The following is a 27,491-nucleotide window of genomic DNA, read 5'->3' as shown; positions in this document are numbered from 1 at the left end:
ACCATTGTTTTCAATGGGCTTTGCAGGATTAGCACCAACATTTTGCCGCTAATCCTGCAAAGCTCCAAAGTAGCGTCAAAGGTTTTTGACAGTAGTCCCCTACTTACCGCCATGGTGTGCCGTATCTTAGATACCTCTTGCTCATGGTGGCGTTAGGAGAACCCTGACGGGCACAAGAAAAGTGACGCTTAAATCTTACACTTTTTCCATTTTGCAAAGTCTCCCACTTTTGCAACTCTTCCCCAGCAGGAAATATTTCCCGTAAAAAGGTTTTTGTGGAAAGATTCTCCCCATAAAAGATATTTTTTGCAGTGCTTGTCTCCCATATAACTTAAGTTCGCCGGGTATTTTCTGCAGACACTTTTTTTTATTCTTCGCAAACATTCTGAACATCCTAAAACTTGCAAAGTTTTGATAGGGGAAAACCTTAATAACTTTGTATGCTGTGACTGAGACATGAAATATTTTTTATTTTATGTGAGTTGTCCGAATGGAGTTCATGATTTGAAAATAACTCTCTTAAAATATTTTAAGGCTTAGCATAAACATATCTATGTGTAAGACCTGCGCAGGAAATTCATTAGCTGTTCGCTACAGGTGCATTCATTGTATGCATTATATTTTGTGGAAGGCAGACACTATTGGACACATTCTAAAAAGTGGGTTTCATGATTTGAAGCCGCCTCTGCACACTTGTATAATAACCAGGGACTGAAACAACTTTCCATTGGTCTTCAGTTCCTCCCCAACCCTGCTCCACTTTAGGAAAGAACTGAAGACACAACTCTTTAAAGAGCACTAATTCACAAGGCAGTAAGAGTCCTCTTTCACTCTCTACTCTTAATTGTCTTTGCCTTTTACCTTGTACAGCCCTCTGATGTCTTTCGACCAGTTCTGCGCTATACACATGCTACACGCATGCGCACAATACAGCTTACATCTGCACATACCACACTGCCTCTCAGTCTGAATCTCATACCTTAACCCATCAACCACTTCCTGCCTAGAAGACCCCCTGCTGCTCCTGCCACCAGAGAAGACCACAGACTCTGGGATATGCAAAGTGAAGCTTTTATTCAAATGCCAAGCAGCATTAGACAGGAAGAGATGTGTAGATGCACACAGGGAGATGTATTCTGTCTCCTCGGCCTGCTCTACTCCTGGGTTACACCAGCTAGTGGTGGAACCTCAAGCAGCCTGAACATACTATAGGCCAAATTTATTAAATATTTTGTGTTGCCCTGCGCCACGCAAGGGGTCACATAGGTGACGCAAAACCTAAAATGAGCTTTACCAAGGTTCGCAAGGTCACTTGCATGGTTGTACGGGGCTTTCTGTGGCAGGGAAGTATATCTTGGAGTGAAGGTGATCCCATGCATCCACCCACGCATTTATCAAAACGGGCGGGCATGGATGCGTCAGAACTGTACGCCTCCCTAACAGAGGCGCAAGCAGGAGAAATATCTTTAATTCTCCTCATTGTTTCCTCTTTCTATGTGTGCTGCTTCCTGCAGCACGCATGGGAAGAGGAAAATGCCTCTGAGGATCGTTTTTGTGCCAGAAGGTGTCCCTTCTGGCACAAAAATAACCCTGCCTACAACGCAGGCACCCTTGCACCATGGCTTATTGTGCACGGCGCAGGCAGAGATTAGGAATGCCCGCCTCGTAATGTTAAATATGCCACATTCCTGCCCTCTCCCTTTCATGCAAGGTGGCTTGCTGTGTTGTGCCGTGTGAAAGTTTGATAAATCTGCCCCTATGAGTGCCGGAGACATGCACACATGTGTCTTTGGTGTCAATGCTTTGCCTGAATGTGTTGCTCCTTCTTAAAGGTGGTACTGCCAGGTGGTCTTGCAAGCAGTGGATCACAGAAAAAGTGCAGAAACGTCAGCAAAAAGACGCAGGGCATGAGGGAGCTGCTCCTAGGCGGCCATCTCCAGGGATTCCTCTTCCTGGACCTCACTCTGTTGCAGAGGATATTCACAAAAAAAGGGTTGATTCGAGTTACAAGGTAGGAGATTCCACTGCCCTCCCGCTGAAAAAGAAATACACAGTGTCAGTCAGGGACCAAACATCTGGGGGCAAAGGGAGTCAGGAATGGGTGGGGGATTGGGGAGTCTAGAAGAGTGTGGGTTGGACAGTGGGAGAGATTGTACAACAGTGAGATCTGCTTCACTGAAAAAGGTGGATAGGGCATGAAGTAAAAGTGGAAGTTACTGGGGAGGGAGTTATCACACTCAGGGGCATACTGATGTAGATTTCACACAGTGCAGTACAGCAAGCCACCTTGCTGTGCTGCACTGTGGGAAAGGAAAAGGGAAGGAATGTGCCATTTTAATCATTACAAGGCACATTCCGGCCTTTTCCTAGCGCTGGCGCACAATATGCTGCCTAGCGCCAATGCAGGCACTCATGCACCATTGGGCAAGGGTGCCTGCATTGTAAGCAGGTTTGTTTTCGTGCAGGAAGGGGCCCCTTCCGGCACAAAAACAATCCTGAGAGGCATTTCCTCCTTCTATGTGTGCGGCAGAGTGCAGCAAACATAAAAAGAGGGGCAAAAATGGCAAAAAAACATATTTCTCTTTGTTACACCTCACCTGGGGAGGCATAGCAGTTTTGGCACATTCTCATGTCTACCAGTGATGGTGAATCTGGGAATGTGCCAAAATCCATGGGTGCTGCTTTGGAACACCCAGACTCCACCCATGGAAGAACTCCGCGGGGTGGAGCATTGCAGCACAGCAATTTGCACTGAGTTGTGTTACTCCAGATTTATCAAGCCAATCAGGGCCAGGCAAGGTGGCCTTGCGTGGCTTGATAAATCTGACTTAAGAGATGTGTCGCTTTTGCGCCCTGCTGAGTGGCGCAAGAGTGACGCATCTCATTCATAAATATGCCCCTAAGTACGTAAGCGAAAGATGGAGATGATGAAATACATTTCTCTAATAAGCAGACATGATACACGAATCCTGGACCTAAACCTTTACATGCAATAGAGCGAATCACACATTGACAGACACACGTAGACACATGGTCACAGTCATGCCTGAGAATGTGGCACACAATTTAAAAAAAACCCTTTCTCTGAAACACTCATAACAAAGCAACATGTCCATTTGTAGGAACCCTGGTCAAGTGTTGTCAATGTTGCGGTTGTACTGTGTATGGAAAACAGATATTTAAAGCTGACGGTGGCATTCCACAGATTTTGGCTTTCTACTTAAAAACAGAGGGTTGCATCAAGTTGGATTCCTAAACCAGCCCTTTTTACATAATTCAAGCCAGGTGCAAATGGAATCAAATTATTTTCTCCACATATTGTGTTACTTCAATAACTAAAGTCAAAGTCAAGATGGGTCTTCAAATTGGTGTCAGCTGCAAGAATCACCATCTATTTGCCACTAGTGTGTGGTTCCATCAGAAACTGCACTTCATCCGGAGAAAATTCATGATATAAGGACCTGCGTGTCATCCACTGCCTAATGTTCAACTCTAGATCCGATCCCTCCCACACAGATGAACAATATATAATCCTTACCACTAACTACCCCTGCCAGGGTCCAGCCATTGTGGAGTCTGTAAAACAACTAATTGCCCAGGTGACCCTACTCCAGAATGGCTATTCATGGAGTTCACACATCTGTTCGCCCTTGTCACCTGCCCTATCGTGAACTGCTCCATCCAGTCCAAAACGTCTGAAAGAAGGGACCATCATCTCCCTTACAAAAAGATGAATTTGAAGCTCTGTGGTGCTGGCAAATTTAGACTTTACAGTATTAGCAATAATTCTAGAGACAATTGCTGTTACTGCACTCTAGTAGCACTTAAACAAGAACATCTATATGGTTCTGGGCCTGATCTGGACTGCCTCTCCCATGTTCTATCAGGCTTCCAAAGGACAGCAAAGGATGTGCTTGAATATGTTCCCGGTGATGATGTTCTTCACATTGTGTGGATGATTTGATGTCTGTCCCTCTGTAATGTTGGACTTGCCTGCTGCATTTGACCCCATGAATAGGTTACCTACAGTTGCATGAGCTGAGATATCACCATAAGATGGTTCACACTTTTCCTCAGCAAAAGATCTCAGTCTCCTTGGGTCATTTTCTTTCTCAAAAATTTTCACATCACTGTTGAACACCTCAGAGCTCTCCTCTTCCACTCAGAGATCATTTAAGGCCCGGTCAAATGGGGCATTGTCTGGGGCCTCTACCTTCTAAGGGTCCCATGTGAAAGTGAACATTCTTTCTATTTGACCTCCGTCTATTCTATTTCTCCCTCTCTTTCATCCTCTGTCCCTCTGTATACCTATACCTCTGACTCAGTCTCTTGACCCAGTGTCATCTTAATGATATTTCAACTGTTTTGTCACCCCCCTGTTAAAGGTTAACATATCATTTAGTTTTGCCTGGCATTACAATGATATGAGTGATCAGGAAATTGCAAACAAATTCAAATATTTTTCATACAGGGACCCCAAAAATACATATTGCCAGTGCCCCCAAAGACCTTAAGATGACACTGCTTTCACTACCTAGTTTACCACCTTGTTCAATTGCTTCAGAACTCACAAGTACGCGTGGAATCCTCTACGGCTGACACAAACGTGTACAGAAAATCTATCCAAGAGAATTCCTCAGTAACAGATCTGGGATAAGTCACACTTCAAGAGCTTCATCTTCATTTCCCTGATTTCCTCATATTTGGAAATGGGTCAAACCACCTAAACACCCTCTTCCTTTTAATCAAATCATAATAGATAACAACTGACAACAAATTATGGGGGTCATTCTGACCCCGGCGGTCTAAGACCGCCGGGGCCAGGGTCGGCGGGAGCACCGCCGACAGGCCGGCGGTGCCCCGCAGGGCATTCTGACCGCGGCGGTTCAGCCGCGGCCAGAAAGGGTAAACCGGCGGTCTCCCGCCGGTTTACCGCTGCCCTTAGAATCCCCCATGGCGGCGCAGCCTGCTGCGCCGCCATGGGGGATTCTGACACCCCCTACCGCCATCCTGTGCCTGGCGGTTCGCCCGCCAGGAACAGGATGGCGGTAGGGGGTGCCGCGGGGCCCCTGCCGTGCCCATGCCAATGTCATGGGCACGGCAGGGGCCCCCGTAAGAGGGCCCCACAAAGTATTTCAGTGTCTGCCTAGCAGACACTGAAATACGCGACGGGTGCAACTGCACCCGTCGCACCTTCCTACTCCGCCGGCTCAATTCTGAGCCGGCATCCTAGTGGGAAGGTTGATTTGCCCTGGGCTGGCGGGCGGCCTTTTGGCGGCCGCCCGCCAGCCCAGGGCAAATGTCAGAATCACCGCAGCGGTCTTTCGACCGCGGTGCGGTGTTCTGACGGCGGTACCTTGGCGGACGGCCTCCGCCGTCCGCCAAGGTTAGAATTAGGGCCTATGTGTCTCTGTTTACTTACTGTTCATCGCCAAACATAACTCTTTTCCATACTGGTTTCTGGGTTCTCCATAAGCCCAGTTCTTATAGTTGAAGTCACTGCCATCTGTCCAAACACAGGATTTTTCCTATAGATAGAGAAGGAGAGAAGATGCTTAGACAATAGGCACACAGAGGTCAAGTGAGAGGGCGAAACGAAAGGACAAGCGAGAAGATAGCTTTGGAGGTAAAGTCTTCAAGGCACTGCAGCGACGTGCAGATGAATTGCAACCAGGAGGTAAGATAAAGGTTACAGGAATATTGCTTCATTTTCTAGCACATTCAAAAGATCTTCTGCCACATAGATTTTTCCACTGGGAAAGTAACCCCATGTAATTGGCCCATGTGATGTCTATTCTGCACCTATACTAGCTGCTGGTCTACATCTGCCACTTTATACCCATGATTAGCTGTTTTTTATACTAGTTTTGTCTGATGCACTACTTCCTGTCCTCCTCATACACTCTAGTTCTAAAACTACACTGGTTCTATTTTATTATCCAGTGAAACGTATAGTGAAGGATTGCTAGCATTTTACTGACACCAGCTGTGTTAAGTTTTAACTTTTAGCCTAATGAAAGTGACTTTATTTGCTGCTCATATACTGAATATTGGTTGGAGGCTTAGAAATTCTGAAAAACTTTTAAAAGCCTATGGAATGGATTAAGAAATATTTGCAGTAGTGCAGGTGCCACTTATTGTAATTGTAATTGTATTTAAATAGCTCTTACTACTCCTGACGATGCATAGAATAATTTTCTGTGGGTAGCAAGCTACTCTGCAACCCCAAAAGGATTAGTGGTGGACTAGTATAGGACAATATGAATTAATTTGAGCGGTTAACATGCAAGTCTTTTGGTTGAGTGAGTAGGAAAATGGAGGGATAGAGGAAGGAAGAGTCTAGAAAGTGTTCTTTGGGAGATCATGGCAGTAAGATGAGGTTTGGGGTGAGTCAAACGAGAGTTGGAGGAGGGAAAAGTCTAGAAAGGGATTAGGGGGATCATAGTAGTAAAATTAGGTTTGGGGTGAGATAAAGTAGAGAACAGGAGGAAAGAGTATAGAAAGGGTTATTTTGGAGTTCATAGTAGTAGAATGAGGTTTGGGGTGAGTCAGAGCAGAATTCTCCAATGAGTGACTCGTGAGCTCACCAGCTTCATGAGAGTATAGCTCTCCTGTGTGTGCATCCTAGTTTACTAAATCTGAGGCTTTTGCTTGGCTGCATTAATATATGTTTACCACATTAAAAAGTGTAAACCTGAGACAAAAATTGGTTTATTTTCAGACCTCATAAGTTTGTTTGGAGAAACATTGTTGCATTTTTAAAACATATTTAAGGTTTTTTAGTGATAAATAATGACATGTTGCAGGAGGACCCAGAGATCTAGTCACATCAGGAGCAGGTGGACTAAGACCATTAAGACCAGGGACCAGATGGGGGAGGATTAGGTGGACTAGAAAGATCAGAATAAGCAGGAACAGGGCTAGGAGAACCAAATAGGTCAGACTCAAGGGGGCCAGGACCTGAAGTTCCAAGTGAAGCAGGAGGACTAGGAACCGGGGTAATATTACCAGGGCTGTGAGGAGCGGGGGAGCTAGGACAACCGGAGCCACAAGGACCAATGGGACCAGACCAGGACCAAAATGACCAAGCCCAGCCCAAGAAGACCTAATGAAGAGAACCAGGACCAGTGGATGCAGTACCACGTGGACCACAAGGACCAAGGCAAGGAGACTCAGGATGACCCAAACCAAGAAGACAAGGAGTGCCAGCCATCGGAATACCAGGACAACAGGGCTAGGTGGATAAGGACCCAGCAGACCAGCAGGATTCAGGCTAGGATCAGTATTACCAGGATCATGAGGCCTAGGAAAGGCTAATAGAAGGATGAGCCAGGACCCGGACCAAGAAGACCAGGGTCCGGAAAGACTATGACCAGAAGCACCAGATTCAGGGAACCGTACCAGGGTAACCGGAACTAGTTAGACCAGGGGCAGGATGAGGATCAGGAGGACCAAACCAGGCCAGAAAAGGAGATTTTAGAGCAGACCTAGGATGAGGACCAAATCCGAAAGGTACAGAAGGACCTGGAATAGAAGGAAGAAGACCAGGAGGAGAAAGACACTTATGTCAGTCAAGGCAATATGTATTAGCATATCCCTCTTGTAAGTAGTTCTTATTTATGTTTCTGATGCTGCCAACTCTGAGAAACCCCATCTCTTCAGTATTTGCTAAAAAATGTGAAATAAAAAAAACTGTACTGTTACACTCCTACCTTTGAGTGATAAAAGGCACTGTCTGATACTGGCACAATCGTCTGATGGTGATCTGAGTGCACAGGGACTGAAACTTGACTGAGGAGTGTCAAGCTGGATGGGTAAAAATGCGTGTGGTCTGTGAAGGATGGCAGAAAGAGTTTGAGAAACTCAGATGTCTGAAATCAGGAAGATTGTTTGATGGTTAACAAAGGGGTCAAAGGGCTCTGGCAAATAGCAAAGAGGTGCTCTGGATTGTAAGGAGGCTCTGATGAGCAAAAGAAGGGGAGATGTAGGCTCCAGAGACATCATGTCAGATGGCCCAAAGAGGGATTTTGTGTGACCCCCAGTTTCCATGTGCCGATATGTGTGGTGGATATTTAGCAAAAGCACAGAAGGATGCATTATGCATGACGTGATGGAGAGTAGATGCATCTTCATTAAACACAGGGCATGCATTGACTGCATCCCTGTTGATTCAGGGTGGAGACCCATACCTGAAGTGAGGGAGAACTGAGAAAAGGCTACCAAAAGAAATTCGGTGAAGGCCTTTTTAGCAAAGGGCTGCTGATTAGTTCTTTCTGTGTGATGACATAAGGTAGATGGTAGGAGTAAGGAGTGGGCAATAGGTTTCTCTTCTTAAAGGTGTCAAAGTTTCTAAGCAGGGTTGCCCTTTTTTCTGTGCCTGATGAATGCCCAAGAATGCCGAATACAGACAGGTGCTGAGATATCATGCTTCCTTGTGTCCATGTTTGGGTTCTTTTACTTGGAGCCAGCACTATTACTACTGCTGTAAGAGCCATCACATGGCACGTAGGCAGTGTCTGAGCTACAGCCAGGAAATTATAATTGAAAGAGAATTCCGCAAATCAACTCTGAAACCTCAATAGCTGAGCCACCTCTCCTGTCTGTAAAATAAGTATTGAAGTGGTATTGTGAAATGATAGATCAGTAGGTCGCAAGAATGGAAGTAACAAAATATCTCACTCTATTCAGTGTCTTATTTCTTACAATATTTGTAATAAAGTTATGAATACTGATCTCTGTGAGTTTCTTTATTCTGTGTCTTTCATGCGTATATTTCTTTCTTTAATGTACTGGGAAAATTAATTCAGATTCCAAGGACATTCAGTTCAATTAACTATAGTCCATTTCTTTGGTTGTGGCTCCTTGACAGAATATTTCCTTTGATGGCCCAGCAGAGTAGGGGCCATCAAAGGAAGGACTTTGTACTGTCTACCCCGTGAGGAGCAAAACCTGAACCCAAGGGACAGGAAAAAATAATGAGCCCGCCACCCTGAGAGAACACTCCCAGCATGTGGAAGCGTCAGCTTTTTTGTTTTTCAAAAACAAACTCCTTCTTTGGGATTTTGTTTTTAAAAGCAAAACATGCTTTAAAAATTTGCTGGTTGGCCATCATGTCTGATAGTACTGTGCGTAGGCAGTAATAGCCCTGGCAGCAGTGGAGAGTTGTCCACAGGGCCTGCACACAACTCTAAATTTGGTAGGCGAGGTCCCTAAGGATAGCAGAGGTATTGTCCTCCACTATTCTGATGGAGTTAACTCCTTCCTTGGACTTTAAGTCAGGCCCATAGTTTTTCTTTCTTTTGGCATGCGATTGGAATGAAACATCTCAATTATACTGTGCTGGCCACTTCATAAGGAGCCCAATGCAATTGTTCACATTTTGAGGAATTCATCCTAAATACTAGATGGCTTTATGTCACTGTCATGCAACATTTTCCATTCAGTTCATGATCATGCTTGTACAAATCATTCTTTTCAGGTGTTTTAGTCTGATTTGTTCAATTGAGCAGAAGCATAATTCCTGATTCCAGAATAACCCGATTGCTGCAGAAAAAGAGGCCTTCTGATAACATGAAGCTTTTTGTGACCCCAAATCTGGCCCTGGTGCATTCCCATAGCTTTGTGAGTAAGAGTGAGTATATAGCTTTAGAAGAGTAACCAGCTTTAACTAGCAGTGGTGGTTCGCTGGGCGCAGAAGGGGTGGGGTGGCGCGTGGAGGTGGGAATAAAAATTAAATTAAGAAAGAAAAACATACCTCCTCCGTCACGTTACGCCGTTCCTCTGCTGCACGCAGGCACAGGTTCCCAGCCTGCCCTGCGGCCAATCCTGACGCTGCTCAGAGCAGCACCAGGATTGGCTGGGAGTGCCCGGCCAGGGCGCTCCCAGGCAGACTGGGAGCCTGTGCAGTCTACTTGTGTATAGGTACTGTGTAACTGTAAGTGGTATTGCATGAGCTTTGCATGTCTCCTAGTTCAGCCTAAGCTGCTCTGATATAGCTATCTCTATCAGCCTAAGCTGGTACTCGCCCTGATGTGGGCCCTGGCATCTTATTTTTTTAGTTTACAAATTAAGCATTTACCTTACTAAAGCTGTCATGTTAAACGTACCTGTTGTAAGTAGAGTCCTCCCAACCAGGCATGACTGAACGCGCGAGGGAACCACGTTTTCAGATACTGATTGTCCCCTGAGGAATGTATGGAGGCCAGGCGACCACCGCGGATGTGCCTCTTGCAGTAAAACTGGCAAAGAAAGGGAGAAAAGGTGTTAGCATACCAACTGGCATATCAGAAAGTCCTATATGTGAAGAAGAAGATCTATATAATATGCAACAGTGCACCTGCACTGGGGCTTATGTTAGACTTACTCTAAAATCTCTTCTTTCAAACCACTCAAAGCTGGATTACAACGTCCCTGTTTGCGTGGGTGCACCACGCTGGCGCAGACATGCACAGTGCATCATCCTACATGTGATATACACCAAGAGCAGCACTCAAAGAGGCTCCGGCAGTTTAAAACTTTTCTTTCAATGTAGACAGAGGGATGCAAGACTTCAGAGAAGGGGAGTGAGACCCTGCACTTGGCTACATTGTCTGTGTGCATTTGGCTGCAGGAGGAAGCCTGGGGGGAGAAGGTATGGTTTAATGGGTCGCAAATCTAATGCTAAAAGGTCTACTCAAATCAGTCTTCTGCCGTGAGCTTACCTCACTTGCTAAAAAAAAAAACACGCAACATACCATTGGGATGTATCTCGCTGCCCTATTTGCAGTGCATTGATCGATACACACTCTAAGTAGAGCAGTCAGGACATCCACCAAACTCTAAATACCTCCTTAAATCTCCTCTCACCAGATTGCCCTCCAAGGAGGAGAATGTCTCTACATCTGATGAGGACTCACTGATGGTTCTAGCTCCAAAAAAGCTTCCCTTGTTGCTCGATCCTCTACTTTTCTGGACATCAATGGTGAACCTCTTTGTGGGTCATTTGAAGTGCACCCACCACAGCCTAGGGACTGGTTCCCTTCATAGCCTGTGTCTAGCAAGCCCTCTAGGCAGGGACCCTATTAGCTGACTGAGTTCCAGAGGCCTTGATTGAAACTTTGCTTTACCATAGAGATTGGTCCTTGCCTGGTCTCATCTCTTCTGGGGTCTGTAGAGACACCAAGAGGAGCACTTGGCCACCTTTTAGATGCCATTATATGATGTCTCATTGCTAGGGGGGCAACTAAAGATGGCATTGACATGTGATTTGCACCTCTATCTATAAAATCCTTTATGCAGGCACTTAAAGAAGTGTACCGATTCACTGGGAATGTTGGGTCTGCGGTATGTCTAGTGCGGAGGGCTTCTGCAAGCCCTTCAACAAGTACTTGTAAATGAAGATGTCCTCGGACGTGACTTTCTTTATTTGGTGAATTTCCAGGCTGTCTTCATTAACATGCAGCCCTTGAAGTGCTTAAGTATTATATGTTAAATTTCATAATTTAATAGGGAATATTTCAATCCCGTACATTTATTTTTCTTTTACGGTTTCTGCGTTATTTTATACACAGTTAACTGAAAGTACAAAACAAGACACGTTTAGAATTTTTTTTTCATTTCAGCCACATTTTTTAACCCTGCCACCAGTGGAAATCAGATGGAAATACATTAATTTGCATTACGAAATTTGGTTTGGTTAATGTGGCCATTGCAGATGTGGGGAATAGTGAATTGTTATAGGCCTACGAGGTCCTGGAACAGAAAGCACTGTGAATATGCAAGTAATTATTTCCAAATTGTATTATACACAATAGAAGGTTGCAAAATGATATCCTGGTTTTAGATAAAACAAGTATTTTCAATGTATATAATTGTGTAATATGTAAACTGTACCTAGTGCAAACATATTTATGTCTGTTAAAATACATTTTCCATAGCTCAACTTATAACACCCTGACATTATGTATCAAAAAGAATAACTCATTGTCACCAAGAAACTTCAGGTGACTCTATCAATGAAGGCCTACACTGGCTTCAAAGCAGCATTTACATTTGGTGATTAACCAGCTGGACACATTTAAATTTATTTCAGGGACCAGGCACCCTGGTGGAAAGGCTTGTTGCTTCCATAGCTCTGTGTCCCTCCCGTCAGGAGCTACACAGCACAGGAAAACCTCTCTCCAGCCCAACCCCACCCTCCCTTCACTTTAATGAGGAGGCATCTCAAGGGCCTCATTAACTGTTTAGGAATGGTTGTTTTTAAGTATGGGAACTGCTTTTGTAAAATGGAAAATAGCATTGACATTTGGGTCCCCATGGATCCTGTCCACTTCGACATCTGTTTACATGCAGATGTCCTTCGAGGTGGGTCGAGGTGTTTACAGGGAGGAGGCCAGCAAGGCCATGCTCAGATACAGAGCTGTGATTGCCCAGACCCATCGGACCTCAGAGAAATGGCCCAGGAGAAGGACTAAGGTAGTGATATCCTTGGATAGCATCAAAGGAGCCAAGAGAAATGGGTTCTAATTAGGGGATAATTTTGTAATGTACGAATGACTCTCTCCAAGAGATGTCTTGAGGTTAAAGGGCCAATGCTGAAGCATGTTCAGTGGCACTTGGGCCAGGGTTGTGAATGGCCACCACACTCCAAATGAGGCTGTCTTATTAGCAAAAAGCGGGAGCCATTCTCCTTGTTAGCATTAGGGGCAAGGTCATCCTTGCTCACAGAGAACCAGGCCCAAGCAACACAGTGCGAAAGATGGGAGTTCCCCTGCTTTTTTCTATAGAAAGGGGCAGACAGATTGCTTCGGTACTCAGGTCTAGGAGTGATGACCCAGTGGAGTGGCCTACTTTGCAGGGCTGGAGTTACCATTAGTGCTGCAGGTGCAGTGGCACCAGGGCTCAAGGGTGTGAAGGGCCAACTAAACTCCAGTTATGTCTGTTGTACTATGCTGCCTTGCTTGCTTTAGGGCCGAGTACACATTTATATTGCCAGTGTTGCTTTGGGCCTTGGACCAATGGCCCAACAAAGGTGAATACTGAAAATGAGGAGATATCTTAGCTGGGTCTCAGAGAGCTGCCATAAAGGGGGTGGGGAAAGATGGAGGCCCATGTTTTTAGCACGAAATAGAGGACACTGCCTGTTTGTCAAGGCAGAAACTATCATTAGTGAAGCAGAAGCAGTGGCACTGGAGACCAGGACTGTGGGGGGCCACACTACAAAACAACTATGACTGTCTGCCATTACAAAAAGGGCACAGGGGGCTAATTTCCTTGCTATTCAGGGCAGAGGGCACTCTTGCTGCAAGAAGGGGACAGCACATAGGAGCTAAAAAAAATTCTCAGAGACTAAAAGTTTGTTTTATGATTGGAGTGATGGCCAGGCGGGGGGGGGGGGGGAGTGAAAGAGGCAGAGACGACAGCCTGATTCTCAGGGCTGCGGTTACCATTCATGCAGGGGGGGCAGTTGCATTGGGATCCAGGCCCACAGCACCCCAATTCCAGTTGTAAAAGTCTCACCTATATTGTGGATTATGAGCTACAGAAAGATACCCCTGAAACAATCTCCTAACCTTTGACCCCTGTGTTCCGCCTTGCCCCTCCCGCTCCCCTATTGTTGCCATCCATTTTTTAGGGGGGCCTGACTTCAAAACATTTTGCTTAGGGGGCTCAGAGCAAACAAGTTTGAAGACCTCTGTTCTAGAGAGATGAGAACTATTTCCGGGCCACAACATGTGCTCTTTAAAGAAGAGAGTTATGTAGAAGCGATCTTTACATACCTCAGCGCTGGAGAATGTAAGTTTGGAATAGAAAATGATGTAGCAACTTTTGCCAAACCGGTGCCAGTTCTGGATTCCACACACGGGGCACATGGTGGTATCAGAGATGTTCATTTTTTCGCATGGTTCGGTTGCCGAGGACTCCTCCACCACAGCATCTTCCATCATCATTTCTGTTGAAGTCAATGGGGAAGAGACCCTCATTATGCTGAATTTCCTTCTAGTTCTAATGCATGGCTTGTTACATAGAATGTCACCATCACTGCAGATGTCCCTTACACTGGAATCTCTTGCCCCCAAAAGTCATGTTCCAGGAGAGGAATTTCTATCACCTTGATGAACCTCCTATCGAGGATGCTCACTAGTGCAGGATTTTTACAATTGAGTCATTTTTTCCAACATTCAACTTCCTTATCAAAATTCCCAGCAGCTGTAAGACACTTACCATGAGCTGTTCTGCTGGCATTCTACCAGGTGTGGGGCTTCAGTCTTGAACGTCCCACGGCAGGAGCTTTTCCAATACTTTAGACTATCTCTGTCCTGTATAGGAACCATGGACATTTGTGGTGATGTAGGAGTGTGGAAGTGTTTAAGAAGATTTTGACTACCATGTCATGAGCATTCAATAGTCCCAACATAGCTACTCGTCACTCACAACAGAGGGCATGGCCTCATGAGCAGACAAGGTGAGGCCATTAACACAGTATCTGCTGTACTAAAGAGGTGACTACACAAAGCAGGGTGTGGCAGTGCTACCTTTTCCTCTTGGAAAGAATGTGAAAGCAAAATGTCTTAAAAATACTTCATTCTGGATGAGGCCACTCATTCCTCCTCCAAAGTCCAAAGCTTAGGTGGCCTGGAGCCCCCTATGTGGAAGGTCCCCTGCTAAGGAGGGCATTCCACCACTCATTCCCCTTCAAGTACCAAATGCCATGTGGGCTAATTGAAAGGACATGCCTCCTTTTGTCACTATAACCCTTAATGGACATTCATTTTAAAAGGCTACAGATCACAGTGACCATAATGAATTACCATGAATCAATCACCATGTCAGGCAAATCAAACTATATAGAGATAGCTAAGTAATGCACTTTTATGGGTCTTCTCTTTTCCATGCATGGCACCCCTTCCAGACCTTTCCCTCCATTCTCACCACTCTATGCCACCATGCTATGTCCTCCCAAGTCGTGCCATGCCACGCAGAGCTTTATGACATCCTAATGTCACCTCTAAGTGCTTAGAGGGGAGAAGAGATATGGAAAAGGAGGACCAGGAGAATGAAAAAACAGGGGGAAATTGAGCAAAAAGGGATGGGTTTGATGGATTAGTATGTCACTGAATGTAGCAATAATATATTGTTAGGAGCTGCCCTAAGGCTTTCAGCTGTTAATGTTTATCAATTCACCAATCATCAGTGAGGGCTTCTAGGAGCTGATGTAGTTTGTGTAGCTGCTAGAGATTATAAGGTAACAGCAAGGTGGTTTTCTGTTGTATACAAAACATTAAATATTTGTCATTTTCACAGATAAAATAATAGGTTAATCCACATTAGGGATCCTTATCAAGCTAAAATGATCAATTATATGACACGGTTCAAATGGCGCAGTAAGAGAATGGCTAATAGGAGTATGTGCCTTGTGAATCACACATGCGGACACACCAATAGGGAGAAGGACCTATTGAATTGTACCTAGAGATAGGCCAGGAGGGAGACAGGGCTTTTGAATCAAATGCAAACATTGGCCAATAGCGAATAGTGCTTGCAAGTTATACATAAACATGAATCAGTGGAATGGAGATGGGCCAATAGGGTGAAGCACCTTGCATATGAGAATTGGATAAATGGACCCAGAACATTTCAAACCTGGCATAAAGATGAGCAAGTGAATAAAGAACTGTGAGATCCTTCTGTAGCCTGTCTATCTTTTCACATGGTTAAGAAATCGCAAATGTTCTTCTTGAGCGCCCCATCACTAAATGGAACACATAATTGAATCCATCTTTACCTTAGAGACATTTCCAGCGTTAGACCCATTCTCACTGCATTATACGTCTTTTGCGAACTCCCTTATCCTTGCCTAGTAGACAAAACGTTTTTACATGAAAATTCCACTAATTTTCATGGAATGCCCTTGGCAGAGCCCTCTCAGAGTCCCCCTCATCCGTGTGAGCTTCTCATCATACACACCACTGGGCATTAGCCGCCTCAAGCCTGAAGGGAGGTCAGTGCCCATGCCCAATCAATCCTGGCCTCCCAGAAAAGAATGCCAACAAGAGTGTCAGTTCTGTGTCACTTGTTATCAAGGTTTTGTGGGAAATAATATACACCTGGAGTAGGGAAAGACCATAAAATCCAAGGAATATAGACCACAAGAAACCTAGGAAAATCCTGGCTCTGGACCAACTTCAGTGAAAATTATGAACACAATGTCATACAGGTGAAGTCAGAGGGCACACCTGCCTGAAAAGAGTAGTCAAGCACTTGCACGCTACCCTTCTGCCAGCCTCACAGAGAAGTATCTGTTCACCTTGAGAAAATACCACAAAGGTGACAATTTCCACCCTTTTACTTCTACTCGGACGTGAACAATACTAGCTCGTATGTGCTCGTGCTGCTCCCTCTTGCAAGCTCTGTGCACAGACAGACGATTTTCTCTGCTGTGCATGATGTAGAGGGAAACCCCTCGCTCACTGAAGGGCTTGGTAAGTGGTTTAGCCTCAGAGCCATTACATTTCACTAGCACCACCATCCCTCTAACTATGCTATAATTTCTGCTGGCAGACAGCAAGGTCCCAGCATCTCACTTTGGAAGAATGATCTGATATTACCACCACTGCAAGGTTATCCTGATGGGGTGATTTAATCTTAATGCTAATGCACAGCACGTCACATGAAATCATCTCACTACAACTGCATGGCACTTCACATAGATTGATCTCACTGTCACTGCATGGCACTTCACATAGATTGATCTCACTGTCACTGCATGGCACTTCACATTGATTGATCTTACTGTCACTGCATTGCACTTCACATGAATTGATCTCACTGTCACTGCATGGCACTTCACATAGATTGATCTCATTGTCACTGCATAGCACTTCACAGGAATTGATCTCACTGTCACTGCATGGCACGTCACATGAATTGATCTCACTGTCACTGCATGGCACTTCACATGAATTGATCTCACTGTCACTGCATGGCACTTCACATAGATTGATCTCATTGGCACTGCATTGCACTTCACAGGAATTGATCTCACTGTCACTGCATGGCATGTCACATTAATTGATCTCACTGTCACTGCATGGCACTTCACATGAGTTGAACTCACTGTCACTGCATGGCACTTCACATGAGGTGATCTCACTGTCATTGCATAGCACTTCACATCACTTGCTACAGATTCCTGTTCCCACACAATGGACCATCCTAAGATTTTGTTTTGTTACTTTAAAGCCTGCAAATCTCCCTGGTTGGCACATTCTATGGAATACATCTTTCAGTGCCTTCACTCCTAGAGATATCATGTGAGGAAAGGACAGTGTACAAGTAATAGCCACACACAAGGCGTTGTGTGGTAAGATTTGTATGAGCACTTTGATGCTCAGAAAGTGAGGAAAAAGCAACCCATTCAGAGCTGGAGATGATATCAAGTGAAAAGTAGTGCTGGAGATAACAAATCAAGAGCTGGAAATGCTATGTAAAATCTAATGCTAGATATACTTAGTGAAGTTTGGAGATATCAAGTGATGTGAAGAGCTGGAGACATCAAGTGAGGTACAGAACGGGACATGTCAAGTGAAACGTGGAGCTGGAGATAGCAAGTGAAGCGTAGAGCTGGAGATGTCAAGTGAAACATAGAGCTGGTGATATGAAGTGAAGTGTGGAGCTGGAGATATCATGTGAAATGTAGAGCTGGAGATTTCAAGTGATGTGTAGAGCTGGAGATATCAAGTAAAGTGAAGAGGTGGATAAATCAATTGAAAAATAGAGCTGGAGATGACTTATGAAATGCAGAGCTGGAAATGCTAAGTAAAATCTAATGCTGGGTCTACTTAGTGAAGTCTAGGGCTGGAGTGATGTGTAGAGCTGGAGATATCAAGTGTGGTGCAGAGCTGGAGATGTCAAGTGAAACGTAGAGCTGGAGATATCAAGTGATGCGTAGAACTGGGGATATCAAGTGATGCGTAGAACTAGAGATCTCAAGTGTAGAGCTGGAGTTATCAGGTGTTGTGTAGAGCTGGAGATATCAAGTGCAGAGCTGGAGATGTCAAGTGAAGCTTAGAGCTAGAGATATCAAGTGATGTGCAGTGAAGTGTAAGGCTGAACATACGGAGTGAAGTTTAGGGCTGGAGTTATCACGTGATGTGTAGAGCTGGATATACCCATTTGAAGTGTCCAGAAGGAAGTACCTGTTAAAGTGAATAGCTGGATGTATTCTGTAAGGAGCTCCCCTAGCCTGCATCCCAGGAAAATGCCAAAATAGCTAAAAACAAGTCTGGACTTTCCAATGAGGTGGTGGCACATGGTCCAGTTATGCTTTGCTTGGGGCTCCATGGGTTCCATATTCATAGTCTCTCTGTGTTGGCATGGATCTACTGTTAAACTCCATCTGAGCTGGCTTGGCACTTCCCGTAGACACCCTTTTGAACGGGCACAAGTGTACTATTACACACCCTCTGAGCTGGCATTGCTGAACCATCAGAGCCTTCTAACCTGACATATTGCCACCCACAGTCTCCCTCTGTGCCCACATGGTAGAACAGCACATGCTGATAGGGTCCCCCTATATTCCAAAATGGAATACTGGGTATCAGAAAAAACACAAGGTTCCTTTTGAATGAATTTCAATGCAGCAATTTGTCAGTATAAATGATTTTTGGCTAGAAAACAAATAATTGAGGCCCCAATGTTAATGAACACATGAAGAAATGGCAAAAAAGCATGGGGTGTGTATCTTGATTCATTTCTAGTGGATGGCCCAGGGTGTGATGAATGACTGCATAAAAAACATTCGAAACAAACACTGTTTTCTTTGCTTATATGGTAGAGCGCTGTTTTGCATTACTCTGCGTATCTCTGAATCAAGGAGCCGTTCCATGGGTGATACATGGGCGTTCCCCTGCAACCACCTATGGCTTTTGATGCAAAATCCTATCTCCTAACAACAGTATACAGAATTTTGTGTCACAAATTAATTCTACTGAAAGCAGGCGTTAAAATGGAGAAAAGCTTTTGTTTCTTCTAACATTTCCTGCTTTGCATGTGTGCTGCACTGTACATCACACCTCCAAAGTGGGAAAAGTTGTAAAGTTAGTCTAAGCATAATATTTTCTGCTGGAAGGATAACCTTCCAGTACAAAACCAATGCTAGATTCACGCAGATACCTTTGCACTATGGTGCAATGTTTTTTTGTGGTGCTTGTGTGTGAGGCGCTTGGCATCCTGATTGTCCACCGGCGCTAGGGAGAGAGCAGGATAGTGCCACATCTCTGTAGATAACTCTCTCTCCAACACAACACAGCACATCAACTTTGGTGCTGCGCTGCGTTCTGTGACAGTTTGTGAATCTGTGCCTCAGTCTCTGCAAGGCACAGGGAGGTGAAGGCGCTATGTCCCTAGGAGGACTTCTCTTTTGAACACAATCACAAGATATAACAGCCATTGTGTCCTTACCTAGATTGCGGCACGCCCCCAGCCCCAGGAGGGTGAATAGTATGAGCAGGGATTTCATCTTGCAGAAGATGGATGGTCCTGTCCCTCTGAAACCACCAGCTGGAGATGGTCACCTCTAGAGATCAGCCTACGGCTTGCTCCTTCCCTCTTTTGGGGAAGTAAATTTATAGAAGGAATTTGCAGAAGTGCTTAGTTGAGCCACCTATGATATGTATCTTATCATCACCAGTATCAGTATCACCTCTCGGCCAGGCATAACTGAAGGTGGAGAAACCCTGGCAAACACCCAAGGAGTGTCAGTATGAGGCATTTCTCAACCCTCACCTAGCATAGGACAGACACTGTGCACAGTCTGGAAAGCACCACACACTGGACCTGATGCACTGCTTGTTATTTGATGACAGGCCATGAGTGAAGGTCTCCAGCACTTTACCGAAGAGTAGGACATATGTTGAGGTTGTGAATGAACCAACAAACTATGGTTATGTAAAGTTTGTGTGCAGGTTAGTAGAGACAAACATTCACTCAGAATATATGTTTACCCTTAGCAATTTGGACCTGAAGCTGTAAATTCTTAACACTGCTGTACACAGAAGACACTGCTTTAGTAATAATATTTTTTATTGTTGTAACTTTCAGCCATAGAATAATAAATAGAAAGAATTCAAAAAATGTATATTGCTAAGATGATGGAGTAACAAAATCCAAAGCAAAACAGCAGCCAACGTGTGTTTCGCCCTCCTGGACTTTATTTTATGTTAACCTTGATGAAGCAGAAAATGAAGGTTTTGATTTATTAACGCTTAAACGTAGTGCTGAAATAATCATGTGTGACATTAACCGAACTAATAAAGATTGTACGGGGACAAAATGTGCCCTCAGAGTAGTTTGCCATCATTTATATGCGTGCTTTATATAACGTGGTGTATTAGAATTGCACTAATCCGACATAATCATAAACGTGTGCTACGATTTGCTTGGTTGAAATGTTTAGCTTAGCATTACTTTAGCGGAGGCTTTGGCCTAGTTGCCTGGTCTCACGGTTTAGATGCTCGTATTTTTCCACTGTGCTAATAAACGTGTATTTTTGCTTGAAGCTGTACTTTTCCACAGAAACTGTTCACATGCTTATCTTAAAGTTAGTGCCAGCCTGGCATATTTTCTCTTTAATTCAAGGTCGACTTGCAGGTGCGGACAATGGAGGCTCTGAGAGTAAGCTAATTGGGAGACAATGTTGCAATTTGCGTACCCATCTCCAAGGATAATGTATGCTTAAGTAAAAGCTTGAGAACTGTCGTTTTTGATTGGTCAATTTGAAGCTAACCTATGAACCCTCCAATGGAGACCCTACAGGACTTGAACTGTTGTCTATAAAACCCAGGTGCACGAGAAGAAATTGGAGATCTTTGCTCGCTATCATCGGACATCCCGCCATTTTGACTTCGTAGCTATTATGGCCCACTTTGCTTCGACGCCATTTAGAGAGACTTTGTTTCTTTCTCTAGTCAAGAGAAAGAGACTTTAAATGATTCTTGCCCTAGAGACTGTAACTTTGATTTGATCCCTTTGCATGAAGTAATAGTTTATCTTGCCGCCGTGAGGCATTTGCCCCGTTCACCCCTGCCCCTTTGTCCCGCCCCATGCTGATCGAGAAATGGTACCCATGATGACCGAAGGGCGGTACCTGTGAGACGAAGACTTCCTTGTATGCTGATCGTAATTGGTAAATATGAAAGGAAATTGTAAAATTGCATTGTGTTTCTTTTAGGTAACCAACTGCTGATTTTGGTAAGATCCCTAGTTAGGAGTTTTCTAAATTAATGTTGCTAAATAGGTTTTGCATGAAGTCCCACATGCTGATGCTAATTTGAGGTTAGACGAGGATTCCATACGTCGCACGATGCAATTTGAGATCTTGTTATGCTGACTAAATGTATGCCATTAGTTCATTACAGATTATCGTATTAGTGATTTGCATTGCCATTATCGAATGCCTTGTGATTCAAATGCTACATAGATTACACTTGTTTCGACGTTATGGACAGCTATTAATGTTCATTTATGTTTATCATTTGGTGTTGAGACACATTTATATTGTGCTAGCTTTGTTAATATAGGGAAATAAAATTCACTAACTTTGCAATAAACTGGTGTGGTTATTCCTGACTGAAAGGTCAGGGTTCGCCGAAATGTATTCTGGATTAATTGTTAAGTGTTATGTTGTTCAGGGGGTTGCTTATGTTCGTTATTGATTATTGATTTTAATGAGACTGATCGATTAAGAGTACAGAGAGTTCCCACTAAGTCAAAAGATTCATCGGCCTAAAGAGCGTCCAGACACAGGTAAATTATTACTACGGACCGCTCTATCAGTAGATGGTAGCAGAGGACGGTTACGTCTTTTGGGACCCTGTACTCTTAAAGTACATGGTGTTGAATTAACGGTTACGCATTTTGAGACCCCATTCGAGAGGTTGAATTAGATTTTTCTTGGATAAAATAGATTGACAAAATGATGATGGGCTAGGTCCACCACGACTTTCCCGGGATCTCGGAGCTTGCAAATGGAGAGAACGGAGATGTGGAATCACTGTTGGCGGTACTAGTGATGGTATGAGTGAAGTTAGGGTTTTGCGCTTGCACAGCTTATTGCCGCAGGGTGTGTGAAAAGGTTGCGAGGATTTTCTTTTTAAGGATAGCGGAGGTGCGACTCCGAGTGTAGAAGTAGAGAAGTCGTCGAACTTCATAGAGTTAGCGGAGGTGCGGCTCCGAGTGTGAGAGTAGGAAAGTCGTCGAACTTCATGTGCGTGTGGCGCTTCGTGCATAAAAAGGTCCACGTGGTTGTTGTTGTTGAGACGGGCCCTGCGAGGTCAAGAGACTCCGGAGTATGTTGATCCATGTTGTGGTCTGGGCGGTTTAGTAGGTTGATCGGGTGTGGTCAACAAGTCGGTACGTGTGTTAGGGAGTGAAAGAAACTTCGACTTCGGGCTTTGACAAGATTCTAAGTGCACTAGAACAGATCATTGACAAGTTGAGAGTAGGTCTGCGGGTCAGATTTGCTTGCGAATGTGGGGACTGAGAAAGACAGAATAGCGGCCGGAGGCTAGTGAAAAGTCCCGAGGCTAGTGAAAGGTCCCTAAGGTCCTGAAGCGACTGTGTTACCCTTCCTGTAGTAAACCGACAGATCTGTTTTATTTTTGGTAGCTCGCAATATATGCAGAAGTTGTTACGAAAAGAGGTGAGTGAAGGAAGACTAGCCGCGAGGCTTTGTCAGCCGCAGTGTGTGTGAGTGTGACGTCACTAAGAGCCGCGCTGGGATAGGTTGGTTGCAGAGAAGGGTCGCGCACGGATTGGACGCAGTCCGTGGGACTCGATTGGAAGGGGAAAGGCAGGTGAAGAGTATTCCGGGAATTAAAGTCACCTATTGATTACAAATTTGTGGAATTAAAGTTACCTATTGATTATAAAGTTGGAAAAATAAAAGACGAGAAAAATGAAATTCTTTAAAGCATTCAGGAGTGCGATGAAGGGGGAGTCTTACATTAAAGCGAGCGTAGGAGAAGAGACGCCGCCTGAGGGTACACCAGCTTACATTGTAATGGAAGAAAAGGGGGTAGCTCCGTGCCTTTGGCTAAAGCAATGGCACAAGTGGACAGAGAAACATGGGAGCGTAGCGTTCCCGATACATGGGACATTCAATATAAGGATTTTAGAGAATTTGAGATTCACGATGTATGACATGAAGGTGCCTCCAAGGCCAGCACAGTTTGAGGCTCTAGCGATTTGGGAACTAATGGCCAGACAGCAACAGCAAAAGAAGTTTGAGACCAGAATGAGGAAGGTAGAGAAGACACTAGCGGATGCCAGGTGGGATAATGCACAGAAGGTGTGGAGGTCAGATGTATAGCAGGGGATAAAATTGTTCCCCGCAATTACTAAGGAAGGAGAAGAGACAGGCAAGAAAGCCACCTGTAAGACAGACAGAAAGTGTTCCAAGGATAGAGAGGACGAGGAAAAGTTGAGAAGAGAAGAGGAGTTAGAGGATGAGGAGTTGATAATGCAATTGCTGAACGACCGTCCACCACCTTATGCGGAGAATGGACAAGGTCCAAGTACCAGTTCTGCCCCTCCAGCATCGGTACAGAACAGTGAAACCCAGAGTTCAGGAGCGTCATCGGGATCTAAGGACTCGAGTCTGCTGTTCACCCCGCAGATACCGCAGGTTAGGAGAATATATCCAGATGTGCCCGTGTTAAAACCAGCAGAAAATTATCAGCCGCAGATGCCAGGGTACTACAGTAGTGATAACAGTGCAGGAATGATTCTAGATCCAACCGTAAGGGGAGTACAGAATGGTTACAACCCAACAATGGCACAAGCTGAATCAACTCAGTTTTTGATGCCTCAAAAGCAGATGCAGGGAGGAAACGCACATGCTCAAATGACGGGGAGCCAGATGGGCATGCCGGCAATGATGACCCATGGTGTGGGAATGAACATGCCACAGAACATGGGGAATGGACAGAACCCAGACGCGATATCCTTACCCATTACTGTAGGTCCAGCGGTACCTCTGTATAGTCAGCCTAATTCGGGTCTGAACAGTCAGGGATCAATGCTGCAGAATGGGACAGAAAGAAGGTGCATAGAAAACACTCCAGGGATAACTCCGATAGCGGCTCAGCCAACTGGGTCTGGGTCCTTGATGGAGTTTAGTCCCATATGTGCTCAGTCAACACTGGTGAGGTCGAGCCCCCCACTGATAATACCTCTCACATCGAACACTGAAAAGCTGCCGCAGCCATCGATGGCAGTCGATGTGAACGCTACCCTGATGGGGGTGAATGCGCAACAGCTGACACAGTGGTTCAACAGTCTGAATTCTACACAAAGTTCAGCTAGTGGGAAAGGAGAAGACTATATGAATAGGGTCAGGTTGAACATGGAAGCACAAGAATTGGTGGAAGGGACTATGGGTGTGAACAGGTTAGAGTCCTACACGGAAGAAGAGCTGAGGTATCTATGTCCCAGGATTACGAAGGAAGTGAACAAGGTACATAAGAGTCTGCAAGAGGCAGCTGACAGAAACGGGGTTGACATAGACAAGACGAAACACTTGAGCAGGAGCTACAGGTTAGATTTTGGGACCACAGATTTTGAACACATGAGGTCAGCAGGCATGAAGACACACCTTAGAGAATTGTTGCAGAGTGCACAAGTGTGGAGGTGCTTAGACAAATGGGAAAGCAGGTGGGTAAAGAGGAAGGAAAAGAGGAGGGACAGTGCTACAGAGCACAACGAGAAAAGACCGCAGAGTAGTGATACAGTAACAATGCTACCAATGAGGGAGACAGCAGGAGGAAAATTAGTACATGTACCATGGCACAGAAGTGACATTCAGTCCTTTACGGACGATTTTCCCAAACTAAGAGAGAAGCCGATTGAATGGTATCAGCAGACTGATAGGTTTGTGAAGCTTGCAAAATGTCTCTGGGAAGACCTGAACACTCTCTTTGAGATTGTGGTTCCGGCAGATTTGTGGGAGGATTGCAAAAGAGCTGTAGGTTGGCCGACAAGTGAACCAGAGAGGGACAGGGAGACAGGTGCACCATCACCTTTGGTGATGAGCTTGTACTATAAGGTGATTGAGCATTTGAAAACAAAGGTACCCGCGAAGAATGTGGATTGGCAGAAGATTGATCGAACTGCCCAAGAGACTAAGGAGTCGATTCATAGTTACTATGAGAGGTTGTTGAAGGCGTTCAAGAATTACAGTGGCACGGAAACAATAGAGGCGAAGGACATGCTCCATTTTGTCTTCAGATTTGTGGAAGGGCTGAGGCCAGAGATAAGCCAAATGATAAAGTCGCATTTGATTTGTTGGCAGTCTAAACCGATTGACGAAGTCTTGACTTATGCGAAATACTGTAGCGACGAAATTGAGGTAAAACAGAAAAAGCTGAAAGAGAAGGTGATGATGATGCAGCTTAAGGCAGCTCAAACAGGTTTGCAAGGTCTGCAAGGTCTGCAAGGCTTGCAAGGGATGCAAGGGTTCCAACAGCCGGTACCGCAACAGCAGTTGCAGTTACAGGGAAACATGGCGTTTCAGCCACAGGCCAGAGGCAGAGGCAGAGGAGGTTTTGTGAATAATGGTCCAGATTTGAACACTGTTGTGACGGGTGTGCAGGCAATGAAGAAAGTGATGCCGTGTCACGTGTGCGGAATCGTCGGTCATTGGAAACGCGAGTGCCCGATGGTGGTGCAGGAAGGTGCAGGTGTAGGTGCAGGTGCAGGTGCAGGTGTAGGTGTTGGTCAGCAAAACAATGATGTCAATGCATTTCAGACAATGAGGGGACCGAAAATGAGAGGTCCAAGCCCAAATTTTCAGACTGTAAATCAATTGCAGGGATTGCAACCCATGCAGCCGCAGCAGATGCAGATGCCTCGTATGCAGATGACGCAAATGCCGCTGATGCAACAGCAGTTACCTATGGTGCCTAATCAGCAAATGCAAATACCCTTGGCACCAATGAGTCAGCAGCAAGTGATGGTTCCTCCACAGGTAACGGGTCAGGTAATGAGTACAAATGGCACCGTACAACAGTTCCCATTACACAGTGAGAGTGGAATAAACAACGTATGGGAGAGTGAAAGTTCAGGAGAAGAAGGAGATTGTGTGCTTGCGGCATCCTTGGAAGTTGATCAAAGGGGTCCGTACGTAGAGGGAAGAGTAATGGGTCATCGTGTCTCATTCTTGGTTGACACGGGAGCCACACGTTCAACAGTTAAGAGCAGTGAAGTACCAAATTTGCCACTCTCAGGGAGAACAGTTCAAGTGGTGGGAGTAGCGAACAGACATCTGACGAACCCAATTACAGATCCGGTACCAGTCAGCATCGGTAACTATCAAGGGGTGCATCAGTTTGTGGTATGTGATTCAAGCCCGATAGCACTATTAGGAAGAGACCTATTGTGCAAATTGGGTTGTTCGATCATGTGTTCAAACGAAGGGATAACAATCCAGATGAGCAGTGACGGGGAAGAAGAGGACAGTGTAGAGGGGGATGAGATGGAAACTGTAGATGAAGAATATCCTCTGATTTGTCTCTTCCCGATGATAACTGAAGAAGATATCCCAGCTGAATTACGAGAAACAGTTGGAAAGGAAGTGTGGGACATGACAGGGAAAGAGGTGGGATTGATGAAAGGAGTGGAACCAGTGAAAGTGGCTGTAAAGCCTAATGCAATCTTTCCCCAGACCCCACAATACCACATGCCACAAGATACCCTCATGAAAGTTGCTCAACTCATTGACGAATTTGTAAAGCAGGGGGTACTGAAAGAAGTGTTAAGCAGTCCATGTAATTCACCAATAATGGGACTAATAAAGCCGAGTGGAAAGGTCCGACTCGTGCAGGATTTGAGGAAAATAAATGACATCATAGTCAAGTGCTGCCCTGTCGTACCGAATCCAGCTGTGATAATGTTTCAAGTTCCTTGTGATGCTGAATGGTTCTCAGTCATCGATTTGTCACAAGCATTCTTTTCTGTGCCTCTTCATGAGGACAGCCAATTCCTCTTTTGTTTCAAATTCCTAGACAGAGTATACAGTTGGTGTCGAATTCCTCAAGGGTTTTCTGAATCACCGTCAATATTCAATCAGATCCTAAAGAAAGACCTGGAAGCATTAGAATTGCCATTCGAGTCAATTCTAGTACAGTACATTGATGACTTACTGGTTGCATCAAAGACAGAAAGTGGCTGCACAGCCGATACCATTGCTCTGTTGAACCATTTGGGAAGGAATGGACATAAGGTGTCTCCTTCCAAATTACAGTTCTGTCAGAAGAAAGTGAAATACTTGGGTCACCAAATAGAGAAAGGGTCACGGAGAATAATGAAGGAAAGAATTACAAGTATACTCCAAATGAGTCCACCAAAGACAAGGAAGGAGGTGAGGAAGTTTTTGGGAATGGTGGGATATTGTCGCCAGTGGATTCCCAACTTCTCGTCTCTAGCAAAGCCTTTACTGAAATTGACCCAGAAGGATG

General features: G+C 44.9%; 1 protein-coding gene across 1 annotated transcript; it reads right to left on the bottom strand.

The window, feature by feature from the left end:
* Window positions 1-1,055: 1,055 nt before the first annotated feature.
* Window positions 1,056-19,583, bottom strand: LOC138261259 (C-type lectin 1-like). Its single transcript, XM_069210034.1, has 5 exons — window positions 19,441-19,583; window positions 13,758-13,930; window positions 10,107-10,238; window positions 5,423-5,528; window positions 1,056-2,035 (listed from the first exon to the last, which is right to left on the bottom strand). Exons 1-5 carry the CDS (start codon window positions 19,496-19,498, stop codon window positions 1,923-1,925), a joined length of 582 nt encoding a protein of 193 aa, XP_069066135.1. The 5' UTR covers window positions 19,499-19,583; the 3' UTR covers window positions 1,056-1,922.
* Window positions 19,584-27,491: the final 7,908 nt, after the last annotated feature.

This window comes from Pleurodeles waltl, chromosome 2_1 (genome assembly GCF_031143425.1).
Source record: "Pleurodeles waltl isolate 20211129_DDA chromosome 2_1, aPleWal1.hap1.20221129, whole genome shotgun sequence".
Taxonomy (NCBI): Eukaryota; Metazoa; Chordata; class Amphibia; order Caudata; family Salamandridae; genus Pleurodeles; species Pleurodeles waltl.
Note: the sequence above shows the minus strand (reverse complement) of the source record. Positions and strands in the feature narration are given on the sequence as shown.

Bases quoted from the DNA above. Each gene is read 5' to 3' on its own strand.
- LOC138261259 (XM_069210034.1), bottom strand. From the start codon at position 19,498: ATGAAATCCCTGCTCATACTATTCACCCTCCTGGGGCTGGGGGCGTGC. The intron at 13,931-19,440 runs GTAAGGACACAA...TGACTTCAACAG, and splicing joins GGGGGCGTGCCGCAATCTAG to AAATGATGATGGAAGATGCT. The intron at 10,239-13,757 runs GTATGTAAAGAT...TTTCTTTGCCAG, and splicing joins TTACATTCTCCAGCGCTGAG to TTTTACTGCAAGAGGCACAT.